Source organism: Hirsutella rhossiliensis, assembly GCF_020360975.1.
Source record: "Hirsutella rhossiliensis strain HR02 chromosome Unknown scaffold00006, whole genome shotgun sequence".
NCBI lineage: Eukaryota > Fungi > Ascomycota > Sordariomycetes > Hypocreales > Ophiocordycipitaceae > Hirsutella > Hirsutella rhossiliensis.
Window position 1 is genome coordinate 3,441,043 of NW_025408672.1, and position 16,220 is coordinate 3,457,262.

General features: G+C 53.4%; 5 protein-coding genes across 5 annotated transcripts; 2 read left to right on the forward strand and 3 right to left on the reverse strand.

The window, feature by feature from the left end:
* Nucleotides 1-505: 505 nt before the first annotated feature.
* On the forward strand, nt 506-841 carry HRG_06662 (GAG-pre-integrase domain-containing protein; the record flags this gene model as incomplete). The annotated part of the gene is made up of 1 exon (XM_044865133.1): nt 506-841. One exon carries the CDS (start codon nt 506-508, stop codon nt 839-841), a length of 336 nt encoding a protein of 111 aa, XP_044720073.1.
* A 527-nt stretch (nt 842-1,368) lies between these two features.
* On the reverse strand, nt 1,369-2,000 carry HRG_06663 (helix-turn-helix, psq domain-containing protein; the record flags this gene model as incomplete). Its single annotated transcript, XM_044865134.1, has 2 exons — nt 1,369-1,401; nt 1,458-2,000. The coding sequence occupies 2 exons, from the start codon at nt 1,998-2,000 to the stop codon at nt 1,369-1,371; spliced, it is 576 nt and encodes a 191-aa protein (XP_044720074.1).
* Nucleotides 2,001-2,339: 339 nt separating this feature from the next.
* Nucleotides 2,340-3,286, forward strand: HRG_06664 (zinc-finger double-stranded RNA-binding domain-containing protein; the record flags this gene model as incomplete). Its single annotated transcript, XM_044865135.1, has 3 exons — nt 2,340-2,654; nt 2,712-3,036; nt 3,117-3,286. 3 exons carry the CDS (start codon nt 2,340-2,342, stop codon nt 3,284-3,286), a joined length of 810 nt encoding a protein of 269 aa, XP_044720075.1.
* Nucleotides 3,287-4,011: 725 nt separating this feature from the next.
* On the reverse strand, nt 4,012-6,089 carry HRG_06665 (PIF1-like helicase domain-containing protein; the record flags this gene model as incomplete). Its single annotated transcript, XM_044865136.1, has 7 exons — nt 4,012-4,445; nt 4,500-4,641; nt 4,723-4,816; nt 4,976-5,358; nt 5,413-5,694; nt 5,758-5,821; nt 5,974-6,089. The coding sequence occupies 7 exons, from the start codon at nt 6,087-6,089 to the stop codon at nt 4,012-4,014; spliced, it is 1,515 nt and encodes a 504-aa protein (XP_044720076.1).
* Nucleotides 6,090-14,915: 8,826 nt separating this feature from the next.
* HRG_06666 (DDE superfamily endonuclease domain-containing protein) lies at nt 14,916-16,052 on the reverse strand (the record flags this gene model as incomplete). The annotated part of the gene is made up of 1 exon (XM_044865137.1): nt 14,916-16,052. The coding sequence occupies one exon, from the start codon at nt 16,050-16,052 to the stop codon at nt 14,916-14,918; it is 1,137 nt and encodes a 378-aa protein (XP_044720077.1).
* Between the last annotated feature and the right edge of the window lie 168 nt (nt 16,053-16,220).

Sequence of the window (16,220 nt, forward strand, 5' to 3'; positions counted from 1 at the left end):
CAACGCAGAGACGGAGAGAAGCATGAGGATCAGGACTGACTCCTAAGAGCGATGGGAAAGTGCTCTCTAGCTTCTTTCTTCATCGCTCGAGCGGACACAAAGGCAGCTTTTGCCGTTGATAACTGCCCTCTATGCCACTCCGCCCTGCTTGACTCTGGGTCCACCATCGACATCTTCAACGAGATTTCTCGCTTCACCCACTTTAGAAGAGCAACCCCTGGAGACTTCCTTTGGGCAGGAGAAAGCAAGGTGCCAATCCAAGGCTATGGCGACGTGGACGTGGAAGTCGAGGGCCCTCGAGGACCTCGTCTGCTGCGTTTAACCGATGCCGCCTACTGTGAAAACTTTGCATGCAACCTCATCTCCTACAAACACCTAAAAAGGCAGGGCGTTTGGTGGGACGAATCCCCCGGCCAGCGATCATGCCTTCGAGCAGCCGATAGACGCATCCTCGCCTTCGTCCAAGAAGAGCATGGGCAATTCGTGCTGGAGCACATTCCTTACGATGTGTCAAGGAAGAGCGTTCTTCGCCCGACGCAACAAATTCAGCTCCATCACCAAACGCCACCCACAGACCGCGACCGCAGAGCTCTGGCATCTCCGCCTTGGGCATCCAGGTCCAAGAACCCTGGAGCACCTTGTCAACTGCTCAAGAGGCGTCCGCATCAAAGGCATCACCACCACAGGATGTGATGACTGCGGCACGGCCAAATTGAAACGACAAATTCGAAGGGAGCCACGAGAAACGCCGCCACCAGGCGAGCGCCTGGCAGTCGACTTCCACGATCTCGAGCCTGACCAACTAGGCTACGATTCGATGGCCCGGAGTTTATTCAACTAGCAGGTGCCTAGGTGTTGTCTATCTAGAGCTAAGGAGGAAAAGAAGCTGAACTCGAGGCCACGCCTCGAGTGCGAGCTTATATTGCCCTTCACGGAATGTTCTCGCAGCTTCCGGGTCCGCGGAGCGGGCCGGTGTTGCCACCGGCACGACCCACCGGACCCGGTACAACCGAGTCCACCAGCCGGGCACAGCCCGTGACACTTGGTGCGCCTTGCCCTGGAAGATGACCATCGCCGGCAAAGCCCAACCTTGGCAATTGATAGACTCAATCACCGTAACCCATTCTCGATTTCCTGGCTGCGTGACCATAGGCCGACCTCGCCGGTCAGACCGAGTAAGGACTATCGCACGGAGGATGAGCAAGTGGGCATAAAGATCAGGGACTGGAAGACTCTTGATTGCTATCTAAGGTGGGAAAGAGGCGAGATCTTTATAGACTGCCTGAATATGAGAATGGAAGGGAATGGTAGTGAATGGAAGCATCTGATCAGATCATCTGGAAGCCACTGATGCGTTGATGATGCCTCCTAGAAGTTTCTGTGGGGAAATGTGGAAACGGACTGTGCGAATAGGGGGTCAGACTGTTGGAGGCTGATATCCTATGTGTGACAAGGACTCTTGCCGTCGCAATGACTCCCATTTGAAACCCCGTCTCATCGAAGTTGTAGACATTCTCGTCAAGAATCCCCCATTTCTGCTTCGCCATTGCCACTCGATCGTACCGTTCTTGGATCGTCTTCGGATCTTCGCATTTGGCGCGTTGGTAATCATATCGACGAGAGTATTTCGCCTTGATTTCGTTGTGGCGGCCAACGAACTTCCGCACCCAATCTCGCCGACAGTTTCTTGGCCGCGCTTCAGAGAGCAACAAGTTGGCCATGCGGCGAGTGTAGACCACTGTCGGCGGCATTCCTCGCTCGTCCATCGACAATACCCATTGTACGAGGGCGGTCTCTTCCGTCGCCGTCAACTTCTGGCTGTTCATCTGCGCATCGCGTCGGGGGCGGGCACCTCGCAGTCGACCAGATACTGTCGACTGAGGGACATCATATGCCGTTGCGGCCTTGTGGGTACTGTCAAATTGGCCTTGCTGATAGGCCTTGACGGCGAGCAGGACCCGTTCTTCGCGTGGAATCGATTGGTCTCGAATTTCCGTCATCGTGCTCGGCTTGTGAAGTGCGGGTCGCGTTGGTGGGGAATTTTTGAGCGGGTAGGGGGTGTGACCGGGCCTGAGCACTGCTGAGGTAAGTTTTTACCGGTCAGTTACGACAGGAGCTGAAGGCTGACGTGGCCGGTGGGGTAGTGGCAAGGAAGGTTATAAAAGGACCATCTGATCATATGGAAAGGGCAGGAGAGAGACACATGAATTAATTGATCCCGGAGAAGCCCCTACTATTCTTGAGGCCACCTTTCATACCCCTTTGCCCCACTCTCTTCGCGAGACGTCCCCCCCGCCCGCCTCCTTCCGGCGCCCCCTTCCGGCGCCCCGGCCGCCACGATGCCGCCCAACGCGTACTTTGAGTGTGGCACCTGCGACAAAGCCTTCCCCGCCGGATTGCGAGCTCGCGACAAGCACTGCCGCTCGACAGGCCACTCGCCCCCGAACCTAGAGTGCGACACATGCCACCGTTGGTTCTGGTCCGAACGCGCCCGCCAGCAGCACATGGACGCTCTCGACCACCGCGTATTCTCCTGCTCCGTGTGCTCCGAGACGTGGCCTTCGCAGGATGCATGCACCGAGCATGAGCATGACGACCACCTCTACTGCGCCGACTGCGATCGCTACTTTCAGTCTGACAACAACCTCAGGATGGTGGGTCTCCCCTTGCTCTCCCCACTTCCCGTGCGTCGATTTGACCGGCTTCTGCAGCACCTCAACTCACGCGTCCACAGGGGCCTGACCGTCCTCTGCCCCTTTTGCTCTCGCCTCTTCTCCACCGCCACCGGCTTGACCCATCATCTCGAGACGGCCTCGTGCCCCAAGGCCCCGCAGCTCAACCGCGACGAGCTGTTCCGTATCGTCCGCTCCAAGGACCCCGGCGGCATCATCTCCAAGAACCTCCTCGAGTGGACCAGCTCCTACGAGTACGAGGTAGACTCGGGCTCGTGGAACGGCCGTGGCTACGAGTGTTTCATCTGCGGCCGCGTCTTTGGCCGTCTGTCGAGTCTCGAGCAGCACCTCAACTCGCCCATCCGTAAGCCCCTGCTTTTTCCGAGCCACTTCTCACGTCTTGCTGCCCGTTTTTCCACTAATTCGAAACCGCCATACCTCTAGACCAGCAGGAGCTCTACCATTGCCCCAACACCTCGTGTTGCATGAACTTCAAGACCCTGGCCGGAATCATCAACCACCTCGAGAGCGAGTCCTGCCGCTTCATCAAGTTCGAGCGCGTGCAGCGCAGCGTCAACAACTTTGTCAGCAGCAACCGTCTCCTTTCCTTTTGATCGGAGGCCCGACCCTGAATTCACCGTCGTGTCACCAATGCGGCACGTTGGAAAAATATGTGTGATACCCAAGGAGGTGGTAACAGGCCTCTACAGCCGAAAGTTGTCGCTCGGAGAAGATCTTATTTGCCGCTCTGATCAGGAACTGACGGCAAAACTGCCTACTGCCTGTGTCGTCGCGCAGGGCGAGATCTGGTGCGCAACACTTCGGACCACTAGCTCCGCGAAGTTGCCGGGCAACCAGTCACGGTATTATGTCTGGCTTTGGTGAGTTTTTGACTTGCCTTTCATTATTCTAACTAAACAAAATCTTTTTGCCAGGTTTGGATAGTCTTGCGGTTGGGAGTGCAGGCCCGAAACGGAAGGCCCTTCTGAAAGGACCACGGTCCCGCAACTGGACGTCATTTATTGAGGTTATCACTGCGGACGGCCATGCCCTTACTCCTGGCATTATTTTCAAGTGCAAAGAACCCCAGAAGTAGTGGTTCTTGCAAGAATTCGGCAAAATGGCCGACTGGCATTACATAACACCGCCCAATGGAATCATGGATGGACGGATAACCATATTGCAACCATATTGCGCTTGAGTGGCTTGAGAGGGTCTATCCTGCAGAAATGCGACCAACCTGAATCTTTGCAAAGTGCTCCTCTTGTTGAGGGCCCTGTGTGGTGATGGGGGTTTCACGATTTGATTCCAGTCACCTGGATGTCCTTTGTCAAAATCATCACCTTTCAGAGTCTTCCCCCAGCACCTCGGGCCCAAACTTGTCCCGCATAAACTGCTGCACATGGGGGTTGCCACCGCGCCCTACATTCAACCCCTCTGGACGCCCCTCGACCCTGAGACCATGAAGACTTGTCGCCCGCGACAAAGCGACATAGACCTGCCCTTCCTCAAAAGCTCTCGTTAGGTCGACTATGACGCGATCCAGCGTCATGCCCTGACTCTTGTGGATGCTCATGGCCCAGGCGGCTACAAGAGGGATTTGCGTGCGGTGCAAGAGAGAAAAGGGTTCCTGGTCGCCGACGGCGTTGACGACACATTCGGCATAAATAGTCCGCTTCATGCCATTGTGGAAAAGCACCCGAGGCCAGACGCGGTTGTTTTGGCTGTTTATGAAGCGTTGTACTTGTTCTTCCTTAAGCGCCACATAGTCTCCTCGGGCAACGAGACCGTCTCCAGGCGTCATATAATAATTGCATGCGCCCCTGCGTGACTTGGGTTTGGGAATTGTTGTAGGATCGTAATTTTCGAACCCGCAAATGATGCCCTGACTTCCATTGCAAAGCCCGCCTGGAAGGTCGAGATTGACTTGCAGCACCACGAGCATGCCTGCTCTTAGCTCTACTTGTCGCTCGAGGCGATGGTCCCTGAGAGCGACCAAGGAGCCGTCCGAGAAGCGGTCATTGCAGTAGTTCAAATAAGGGTGTCCGACCTTGTTCCACATGAAATCGTCCAAGGTGCGATATTTGACAATGGGGGTCTTGAGTTTGTTAAATCTTTCTGAATTAATCTTGGCCACCTCATTTCTTGTGGACAAGAGCCGTGTAGCGTTGGTGACGTTGCATGGATGGTTCATCAGGGTTACAATCTCGTCTGGCGAAAAAGACACCCCAAGTCGACGTTTCTGAAGCATCTTTAAGAAGTGTTTATCGTTCTGCCGATGAATTTGTGTCAAGTGCACGTGCGTAAAGTCACATTGACCCCATGCATCACTCATGAAAGCCCACTTTTCATGCTCGTGGAATGGCCCATGATTCTCGTCGGCTGGGCAATTGAATTCAGTTTTGCTTGCATCGGCTTCCATCTCGTGCCCGCACTCGATGCAATGCTGGAAAGGCTTCACCGGGGGGAGTTGGCAGAAGTCGCCGGTGACAACGACCTGGACTCCACCGAATGCAGGCGGATCATCGTCTTTCCAGCGCCTCACCTCCTTCATGCAAACATTAATGCGCTGCAGGTGATGATTCTCGACCATGCTGATCTCATCGATGATGAGTACATCGGTGTGCCTGAGACGCTGCCGGACATGCTTTCGGAAGGCCAGAGTCTTGAGTTTATCTAACGGAAGCTTATGATGGTCGGGCGTCCATCCCATATAGGACCACGTCGACACACCATTGACCTGAAGGGCGGCTCGGCCGGTGGGAGCCAAGACGTCGACGACCATGCCCATGGCCCGGAGTCTCTTTAGAGCAGCCTTCAACACCGTCGACTTGCCACAACCTGCCGAGCCCGTGTAGAAGACGTTACGACCGCTGGCAATCAGGTCGACCAGATTCTGCTGCTCCTTGCATAGCTTGGGTTCGCCGTCATCAACAAGTCGTTCCGGCCGGGGGGTGGTTTCTTGTTGGTTCGCGTGAGACTCGACAGGTAGGGGGGCCTCGGCCAACGTTGGACTCGGTCGCTGCGAGTCGACGTCTTGACCACTCAACAGAGCTGCATCAAGCGGACCAGAAGAGTCGATCACGTCCCAGTCGCAGTCATCAGTATCCGAGTCGGACGTGGTATGGCGGAACCGCGACGGCGACTGGCTGCGCAACCTTCGCTTTCCCTGACGACTCGGCTTGCGCCATGGCGACCACCTTTTGCGAGAGGACGTAGTTGCAGAGCTGACGTGCGTCAAATGGGTAGAAATGTTGTCAACAGTCGGACGCGATCGGCCGGGAGTGGTCGGGATTGGCACCCGATGCGGTAACGTCGGCGGAGCCGCCTAGAACTGATGTCAATGGAGGAGCAGGTGATGATAACGGGAGCAGCACACACTGTGGCGCATTCCGAGCCGACGCACTCTGGTTCCATGGCTCTGGATACAAGCGAGCGTTGATGTCGTAGTAGGACGCTTCTCGTATTCTTGCCGCTTGCCCCTGACGTCGCGTCGTGGATGTTATGTCGGCTAGCCACGGACACCTGTTATTGACGTGCTAAGCGAAAGCCCACCAATGGAGGTAGGAAAGCCGCCGGATTGAGCCCGACAGCTCGCAGCCTCGCCTTGCAAAAAGAGCTGGGTGAGACCTACTAGGGGGGCCTAAAAGTCGGCCAAATCCCCGTCCCCGATCCTCAGGGACGGGGGGGCCACTGACCGGGAAAAAGGACGCTGACACGGAAAAGAAATCAAGGTACATAGAAATGTACCTTAGTGCACGCAAAACTGAAGCTTCCATTCTTAACAGCATATCCTTGATTATTCAATATCATCTCCGCACTTCCGTTAGATAAGCTATGCAACAAAACCATATACGATGACGAAGATGATGAGAATGGCTAGCAAACGGATTGGAGCTGCAATTTCGACGAGATTTTCGCTATGGCCTCCTCAAGCTCTGAACCTACTGCTATGCAAAAATGGATTAATTCTGAGACGAATAAACCCAATTTCGCGCGGCATGGTCAAGAGAATCTCGAAGCTCGCACTGTCGCGGCATCGGAGCTCTTTGTCGAAGGTTTTTACCGTACGATGAAGGCAGCCTCTGATGCATTGGGCGTGCCGTACAAGCGCCTGAGATCACGCATTCAAGGGCATCATCCAGTTTCTGAGAATGGCGGGAACGCTACGCTACTGGGGTCGGAAGAAGAGCAAGAAGTGCTTTGCTGGGCACATCGCCGCATCGCTCAGGGGCACCATATCCAGGGGCGCGCCCTTCAACAACACGCCAACGCCATTCTGAAGGCAAAAGGCAGGAGGCACGGCATCACAGAAATGGGCCCAGCGTTTCATGAAGCGATGGGGACGGTATTTCCATCGCCGGAAAGCAGCTTCACGAGACGTTAAGCGAAAGGCGATGCAAGACCGAGCTTGTGTCGAGGCATTCTTCCAAGACTGGCCGAATTTCATCACGAGGCACGATATCCGGCGCGAAAATATCTGGAATTTTGACGAGACGGGCTTCATCAATAGACGGCACAAATAGCTCTTTGACAGGCTCATCACCAAATTCATGCTGTATTGGGCGTGCTCGGGGCTGTGTTGTTGTCGGGCGCCGGCGTATTCGCTGTTCGAATTCCTCGCCTGAATAGACTGTTGAGAGGAAAAGCACAAGGGCATTATCCTTCCATGCGAATTGGTTGACCTGAAAGAAGAAGAAGACAAATTAGTAAGGGAATTACTAGGGCCTGTCTCGTGAACCTCTTACCTGACCATCAGGAGTAGGCGCAGTCTTCAGCGTGCCCCAAGGCCAACAGTCACCCTTTGTGTCAGCTTTCTTCGCCTCCACAAAGGGCTGGTAGAAGCCACAGTTGACTCGGGCTGTGCCTGTGGCCCCAAATCCCTAGCTGACGAAGAGCGTTGAGAAGGTTCGGCGAGGAAAAGAGGTTATCGAAGAAGACATGGTATGTCTGTTCTGGCAGCTGCTTGACTAGGGAAACAACGACGCCCTGGGTCGGGTTGAGAGAAATGCCGCTCTCTGCCGTGCCTGTGGCCCTCTTCCTTTCTTCCCAGCAGCCGGGCCAAGGGCGTTGGAAGGTTGGTGCCAGAACCACCGAAGGAAATAGCCTGCTTAGCCACAACCCACACTTTAAAGCCTGTGGGTGTGGGTTTATTCTTGACAGTGACTGTCTGCTTTGATCTTCCTGTATAGCCGACGATGCACTCATCCACAGCCAAACAAGTGCCTAGCTGACAGAGGGCAAGAGACGCCTGCTGTATGTGTTCAGCCCACTCATTGACCTGTGCGTAGGGCGTTGGGAGCCCGCAAGAGATGCTATTCGGGTCGCCAATTCGAATGTGCCGTTGTAGAAGTTGGTATCGGTTAAATGACATGAATTGAAGGATTGGGTGTGTAGGGACCATTGAGTCAATTATAGAGGTCTTCCAATGGTCTCGAACTCTTGTTTCCCTATGTAAGCCCATATAAATTAAAGTAGCAATCCAAATAAAGACCTCTGCAAGAGATGTCTCTGTCCAGCTATTCTCTCTTGAATACTTCTTCCTTGGACCCTCTGGGCCTGGCCTTGGACCGTTATTGGTGTACCCGACCCAGCCCTTAACTAGGGATTCGGGTAGGAATTGCTGGAAAAGTAACAGCGGCGTTGGTGGCAGCTGTTGGGGCTGTGGCTCGCGCTCAGGGACGTGAAAAGGGACGAATTCGGGGCCCCGTTCGGGCTCGGGGTCAAATTGGGGGCGGACTGTGCTGTCAATTGGCTGCTCGCGCTGACAGTGGTCGAGCCGCACATATAGGGTCTGTTCGAAGCTATTCACAGCAGGAATAGCTGCCTGCGAAGCTTGTGGATCTTGTTGCGAAGCCATAGAGCTTAATTTGAATGCGCTGCTAGCAAAATTGACTGGTGAAGGTTTTGCTGATGCTGCTACAGTCGGGTGACAAAAGTTCCGGTCAATCCGGCCCACCCACCACAACGCCGCATCAGAGCCCTCTTTTCAACAGCACATTACTTTGCCAAATGAAGGTCAATTATGAAGCCGAAGATATAAATATATAGAGAATTGAGTGGAGATTATTGTTGTTTCGGCTAGTATTTGGTATACCAGCCACGTGCAGCCACAACAGCTTGAAGGCGCCGAGGCATTGATTCTATTAGGTGATTGAGGTATCCTCTTCAAGGTCTTCCCACGCTCCAACCGCTGCAAAACAGAGCTTCTGCTTGGAGCTATAGTTCTTTGGAAGGTCTGAGAGCTCAGGGTGAGTCTCCATAATGCTCTCTTTAAGCAGCTTCCATACGTTTTCTATGGGGTTTAGGTCAGGTGAATATGGCGGCCAGTCGACCAAATCTACCCTGTTTTCTTCGACCCAGCAGCCAAGCCACGCCTGCACAATGGCCGCCGTATGTGTTGAGGCGTTATCTTGGGCGAATGTATAGCCTGGCTCTGCAATTGTAGGTAGGCTTTCTTGTAAGGTCTCGAGCACACGGCGTGCAGTAACGCCACCACGGGCTGAGTCGGGGTCTCCTAGCATTGGTGTAAGAGAAGTCCGCCGATTAAAGGAGAAGCCGCCCCAAAACATCTGGGAATGTCGAGTAGGTTTTCCTCTTGCTTGTACGTTTTTCGGATTTAATCTATCCCCTTTTTGCAATTAGGAGGATTTTTGAAGTAAGGGTATTAAGACGTACTGAATTGCAAAACCCACTTCTGTCTCTCGCCGTCCCCACGAGCGATTGACGTCTCATCAGAGAAAATCCATGTATGCCAAAAGGAAGCTGGCTTTTGATGGTATTGTAGTGCAAATTGTAGCCTCTTTGCAGCATGTTCTTCTGTTAATTTTGGACGTCGAAGAGCGCGTACATGTTGTATGCCATGGTGTCGAAGGTACCGTGTTAAAGTACGTGTAGAACACTCTAGAGAAGCCTCACGAAGAAGCTGAGCATTCGAGATGAAAGGGTCTTTCGCGATGCATCGAAAGATATATCTTTTATGGGTGTCATTGAGCTTTGAGGGTCTCCCAGAGCGCGGCAAAGATTTCGCACTCGACTGTGTCCTGTAACGCCTGACGATTCCGTAGACAGCTCTAGGAGAAACGTCCTCTTTGACGCCGACGAGGGCAGCTGAGAAGCCGCAATCAAAGAGGGTCACAATCTTCGTCCTCTTATGAGGGCTCCAGTGTTTTGGGCGTAATTGGGCTCATTTTGAAGGCATGATGGTGATTTGAAGAGGAAGGGTTGGAATGTGGGAGACGCGCGTACGCGACGCGCTAGCGTCATTGACCGGAACTTTTGTCCCCCCACTGTAGCCCCTGACATGTAGCTACGTATTGTGGGTCTCGTGACCTAGGGGAGGTCTTCGGGCACCCAAAGGGATACATCAGGCAACATATATACACATCCTACTATCAGACTTGTCGTGACCCGAACGATTCGATTAAGACGTGGTACCTAAACTTAAGGATCAAGCCCAAGGCTCCAGGCAAGAAATCATAGAAATCTTCAAAGTACCATAACGCGGTTATGGTAACAAACAAGCCCACGCACAGCTTATGAAAACAGGACGAAGCAGGTCCTGTCAATCATCTGTTAAGGCCGGCCCAGCCCACAAGGGCGAATGTCCACCACTTAGATGCAGCATCTCTGGCCGCTTCGACAGGGGCGAGGGTTGTCATAAAAGACTGGCCTAAAGCCACGAGGACAATTGCGGCCACGCGCAACACATCTGACACCCCGGGAGCCCGCCTGGTCTCCACAAGATATCGCCGAGCCGCCTGAGTGCTGTTGTTAGTTGAGAGAAAGACCGATGTTATGAACGAGACAAACCGCAGACGGAAAGGCTGGAGATGATTAGTGACAAATAATAGTGACAAAGTCGTTTGAGGCGAATGGATTGCTCACCCGAGAATGGTCAATACGATAGTGAACTTCATATTGAACCTTGATACTTCAATCTTTGCAATATTGTCGGCGAGAGGTTGTGGCAATCGATCCTGTTTGGTATCCAGTTCCGCTGCGAGGACCTGGCTTTATATATTCGTTTCAGCCCGATGTCCCGGCTGAGTATCTAATTATCATCTGAGAAGAGGAATGGTATCTGATTGGCCAGTTCAGGTTTTCCTGCTGGGTCAGTATGCTGATCCTAGAAGGCGAACCCTGCAGTCGACACAGGTAAACCGAATGAAGAAAAGACCTGTCTGTACTTAGTACGTAATGAATACGAGCTGTGACATGCTGCAAGCTGCATGCAACTGCAGACGACAGCCCCGTCTGACGCGGGGTATGATATGTTACTCTAACGCGCTTTACACGGTCAAAGTACAAGATCAACCACTAGCGCACCAGCCTCTGGTCCCCGACGACCCGAAAGTACTTGCCTGTTCCAGCATTCACCGGTGACGATCGTTTTCTTGGCGCTTATACAGCGAGACATGAATGCGGGGCTAGGGATATGAGCCAAGTCGGACTAGATGGCACTATTTTCACATGTACCATTACACGGTTACCAAGAAGCCTCACCATCTTTTACCTTGACTACTTTAGTGGTAGTAATAGTAGTATTGATTACCGTCTGGGGCAGCCATATAAGGGCAAAAGACGTGCTAGGCTAGAGAAGACTAGATACATAGAATATCCCGAGTACCTGGACTAAGGGCCGGGTGTAGCACCTAACCACTCCATCTAGCAATTCTGAGGCTCGAAGGCCGATCGGAAATTCGGGGCCCTTCCCTCGTCAGCGGTTCCAGGCACGGCAGTGAAAGAGTAATAGTAGTCAGTTTTTGGCCGAGGCCAGGTGACTGAGAGAGACCACGAAGTCATGGGCCGGCCGCAAGCCCCCTGAAGGGCCTACGGGTAGAAAAAAGAAAGGAAGTAGAGAGTGTAGGTATGTTAGTCGGGGGTTTGCCCTGGAGGGCGATTGTCTTCTCCCGCAGGAGTATTCGATCCGGGCCACTTCGTGGTCATGACAGTTGGCGAAGTCCCCGTGCCTACTCCTCGGAGGTCGAGCAGGGCATCAAACGGACGGCACCATGGAAGGCGGCGGGGGAAGACGGTTTGCCCCTGGGGCTACTAAAACGCCTGCGGTAAACCAGTCGCTATCTCTATCCTTGCATTGCTAGAGTAGTTAGGTTCAGTCTTTAAGAAGGAACGTGTTACTTTACGGTAGCGGGAAACATTCCTAGGCCAAATTTGTATGCAAAAGAGTTTCCACATCTCGCCTCGGTACCTACAAAGGTCGGGGCCCCCCCTTCCTAGATGGAGGTGGCAGAGCAATCTGCACACACCAAGAGTCCATGCACGCATCGGGATGGCTCCGGACAGTCAGGTTCGGACAGTCAGATTGCAGGGATTGTTGCGCTAAGCAAGGGTTAAAAACGATCGCGTCTTGGCTGCAGCCCAAATAGGATAACTGTCAATTGCCCCTTGCCAGGTGCGCGTCGCCGTAAGAATCGCGCCCTTCAATTCATCAAGCTCGATGGAGATCGCGGCGACGCGAAAGCAAACCCAAATGGAGATCCAGTACCGCGACACCCTCCTTGGCGACATCCGCTCCGCCTTCGACAAAGCTGTGGAAGCCCTGCCGCATGAGCATCTTCGCGCCCCCGTTACTGGTGACGAGGCGAACGACCCTGAGGGAGCCCTTCGCTGGTTCCAAGACTATGCCTTCACCCAGGGTTTCGCTCTCGTCACTACCAGCAAGGCATGCGACCGCCTCCGAGTGAGCTGCATCCATCATGGAAGAGGCACGCGAAACACGCGAAAGCTATCGGATACGGTCACAGAGGGAGGGGACCGAAAGAAGGAGCTCACCTACGTCAAGGCAAAGGACTGTCCCTACAGTCTTTATGTCTCCTACAAAACTATCCGGAGCGGAGGGGTAGAGGAGCGAAAGGGTTGGGTGGTCGGTTTCACCTACGCATGCCATACGCACCCGCCACTTCAAAATCCCTTCCATTACGCCTGCCATAGATCCCGTATCCCCGAGCGGGCCGCAGCAGTCGATCTGGCCCTCGTGCATCGGACTGCCGGCCTGTCGGCGACTGAATCAACCCGGATTCTCGACCAACACGGCTTAGGCAATTGTCTTTCCGCAAAGGAGTTCTACAACCTGAGTCGGTCTGAAGGAAGACGCAGCAGTCAAGAAGCGCTTGACCTCTTGCTTACTTGTTTGGAGTTCGAAGACTTCCGCGTTCGTTGCTTCTTCAAATACCTTCTCGACGACCAAGGACGACGGACAGCGCGGGTACTCGAGCACCTGTTCTTCTGTTCTTCCGAGCAGATCCGCCTGGGTAGAAGATTCGTCAGCGGATTCCTCATGCAAACCGATGCGACGTTCAACACCAATTGCCTCCACCTGCCTTTATCTGTCATAGTGGGAATCACAAACACAGGCAAGACATTTCCTCTGGCTTTCGCCTTTATAACATCTGAATCAGCTGAAGCCTTCGAATTTGTGAATGCCCAATTGGCGGAACTGGTCTGGTACGATTGCCCACCACCTCAAGTCGTTCTCGGGGATCAAACCAAAGGGCTCGTTGCCGCGATGGCGGCGTCCCAAGCGAGAGCTGATCCTCAGGGTGAAGATGGGCAAATATTGCAGCTCTGTGAATGGCATGCCGCAGAGAACTTCAAGAAGCGATTGTTAGACTCGGGCAAATATACGAAGGAACGAAGGGAAGAGCTCCTTCGGTTCGTTTGGGATTACATACAAGCTCCCGACGAGGCGCGACTTGAAGAACGGCGAGGCGAGCTGCTCGCAGAAATTCGGGAGCCGGAACGCCTCTATCTCAAGAATAATTGGCAACCGAAAGAGCGCCAATTTGTCCGAGCACACACACGACAGTACCCGAACCTCGGATGTAACAGCACACAGAGAAACGAAAGCTACCATGTCGTGGTCAAACAGTCTCTCAACAGGCAGCTTCCCCTGCAGGCATCTTGTCAAAAACTGGCCGAAAGCTTGAAGAAATTGACTCAAAAAATCACCGAAGACGAGGATCGGAGCAGGGCGGACGTCCCAAGGCTGTTGGACCGAGCTGCTTTTCGCCTTCTTATCGGGAAGGTTCCACACTATGTCCTGAGCAAACTAGCTCCGGAGTGGGAGGCAGCAAGGCCCTAAGGTGGGGCAAAACACCGAGATCGAGAAGGAGCGCGAGGCATTGGGCGCTCTGAACGAGCCCGGATGTCCTTCTGCGTGTGAGTTTCCACTCAGATATGGCCTGCCCTGTCGACACTGGCTGTACGAGGCTGTTGTTAGGTCCTGCGCTATCCCACTCAATCTTCTTCATCCACGCTGGTTGATCGACGGTCCTGACGTGGTACGCGGCTGGACCATGTCTTATGAAAAGCAGGCAGCTCCTGAAGAAGCAGAAAACCCAGGGGACCGTTACCAAGATGGCGGTAGGAACATGGTTCTTCAATCGGGATTAGAGGTCGTTCAAGTACAGGAGCCTCGGCGGACAGCAGGCAGAGGAGTTCTCGAGACTCTTCCGCTTACAGAATGACCGTCTAATAGCAGGTTTCTGGGCGCAGGTACAGTCAAGAGCTCTCCTACCCCCGGAATTGCCTGAAGCACTGCATCAGCCTGGCTTGAAGAGGTTCAAATCCCACGGTGGCACGAAAAGACGATTCATGACCGGCTGTGAGGCCGCAGAGCATGCTGCCGCTCGAGCGGACCGCGCCACTTCGGATTTGCCGAAGGAGTTGGCCAGCTTCCTGACCATTCGACGACTCCGTCCTCTCCTTTGGCAACTTCGCCACAACCTCTTCAGGAAACGGGACGTCGAAAACGGAGTACGAAGGCTATAGAGAAGGCGGCAGCTGCTACTGGGAAGTCTTCAGATAGAGTGGGAAGGGGTGAGAAACCGGATATGCCTAAGCCGCAGTGCAAGAAGCGGAAGGCTTCCAAGGAGGACGAAACGCAGTTGGAACTGCAGCAGCGGCCTATCCAGGATTGTATACTACTAGGGGGGCCTCAAAGTCGGCCAATCCCCGTGACAGCTCCACAGTCACGGGGGGGCGGTTGACCTAGAAAAAGCTCGTTGACCTGGAAAAAAAGAAGTACATAAGAGCCCCGCCATTTTGCTAGAACTTAAAAGTACCTCTCTTCCCGCGATAAGTGCAACACATGTTCGCTTTATTGCAAGCTAGTCATACATCACCATACTGCCTTTGAGGTGTTTTTGGTGTTTTGGCATCGAATTGAGCTCTATTCGATTTCTTCTTCCTTCAGCCTCGAGCGCGTCTTATGATTCCTCTTCATCGCATCTCGATGCCGTCAGCTTCCAAGGAAAGCGTCTGACGGCAAATAGCACGCTTATTTGCCTCCATCACCACTAATTCGGCTGCTTCCTTTACAATCTCGCGATCATAGTACTCCGGCCACATGATCGCCTTGCTTTGCCCTACGCCGCGGTTGTGTAGCTCGCGGAGAATCCTGTAGCTTGCGCACATCCACTCATTGCAATTGAGGTGTGCGCGCTTGTCGCCCTTGGCCCAGAGACCTCTGATGTCTCGAATCCTCGCCTCTGTGATGCTAATCCTGACGTTGAAGCGTACCTTGCGAAGCCAGCGGCGTATATAGCCAGCTTCGTCGCGAACCTCCTTATTCCTGACTCTCTGTGCCTCCTCTTCTTGTGCCGCTTGTCTATTGTATTCGTCTCGGGCGACTCGAATTCTAGCGTCACCGACGCTTAATGGGCCGTATCTCGCTACAATAGTTGTCTGTTGCTGGAGACTGGAGCGCTTGGCTTGTTTCTCTTTTATCTTCGTCATCTCGGCCGTTGCGGTGATGCCGTTGAGAGCGAGGGTTTTGTCGGCTTTCCGCGCCTTCTCATAGACGTATGTGACGGAGGGAGTCAACGGCATGTGGGAGTCAACTGATGTGGCTAGACGAAGCTGTACGTAGGCGTGATACCTCTGAATCGTAGAGAGGTTGAGTCTCGGCGTTGAAACATTGTTCCAGTTGAATCGTTGAATCGAGGGCGGCGTGTGTGGCGATGGTGTTGATGGTCTTGCTGCCTGAGGCCCGCCCTGAGGCTCGCTTTCGATCGAGCCCGGCAGGTCCTTAATAGCCACTTCTTCTGTGAGCGACGAGAGCGTGTCTTGAAGCTGAGAGAGCACGATCTCGGGACTGAATGGGAAGAGGCCACATTTCTGCCAAGATGAGAGAATTGTGTGCTTTTTGAAGGTGCGAGTGCGGACCTCTTGAAGATGATATAGAAAATCGGACTTGTTAAAGTCATATGCCCCGTCAGCAATCTCACGATGTAGAACTTGTTGATGCCAGTGTTTGTATGACCTAAAAACGCCGACATCAAGAGGTTGAAGCTGATGTGTAAGATGGGGAGGCATTGGGAAGACCTTAATGTTGTGATCGAAGCAGAAGTGAACCATCTCTTCTGTATAGTGACTATCACAGCTATCCATAAGTAGAAGCCGCTTCTGAAGTGGATCAACTGGTCTCGTGTGTTTCTCGAAGTGTCTGATCCATTCAATCGCGATGACATCGTTAATATACCCTTTTGGCTGGTTGAAATGATGGTATCGTCGTCAAGGCTGTTG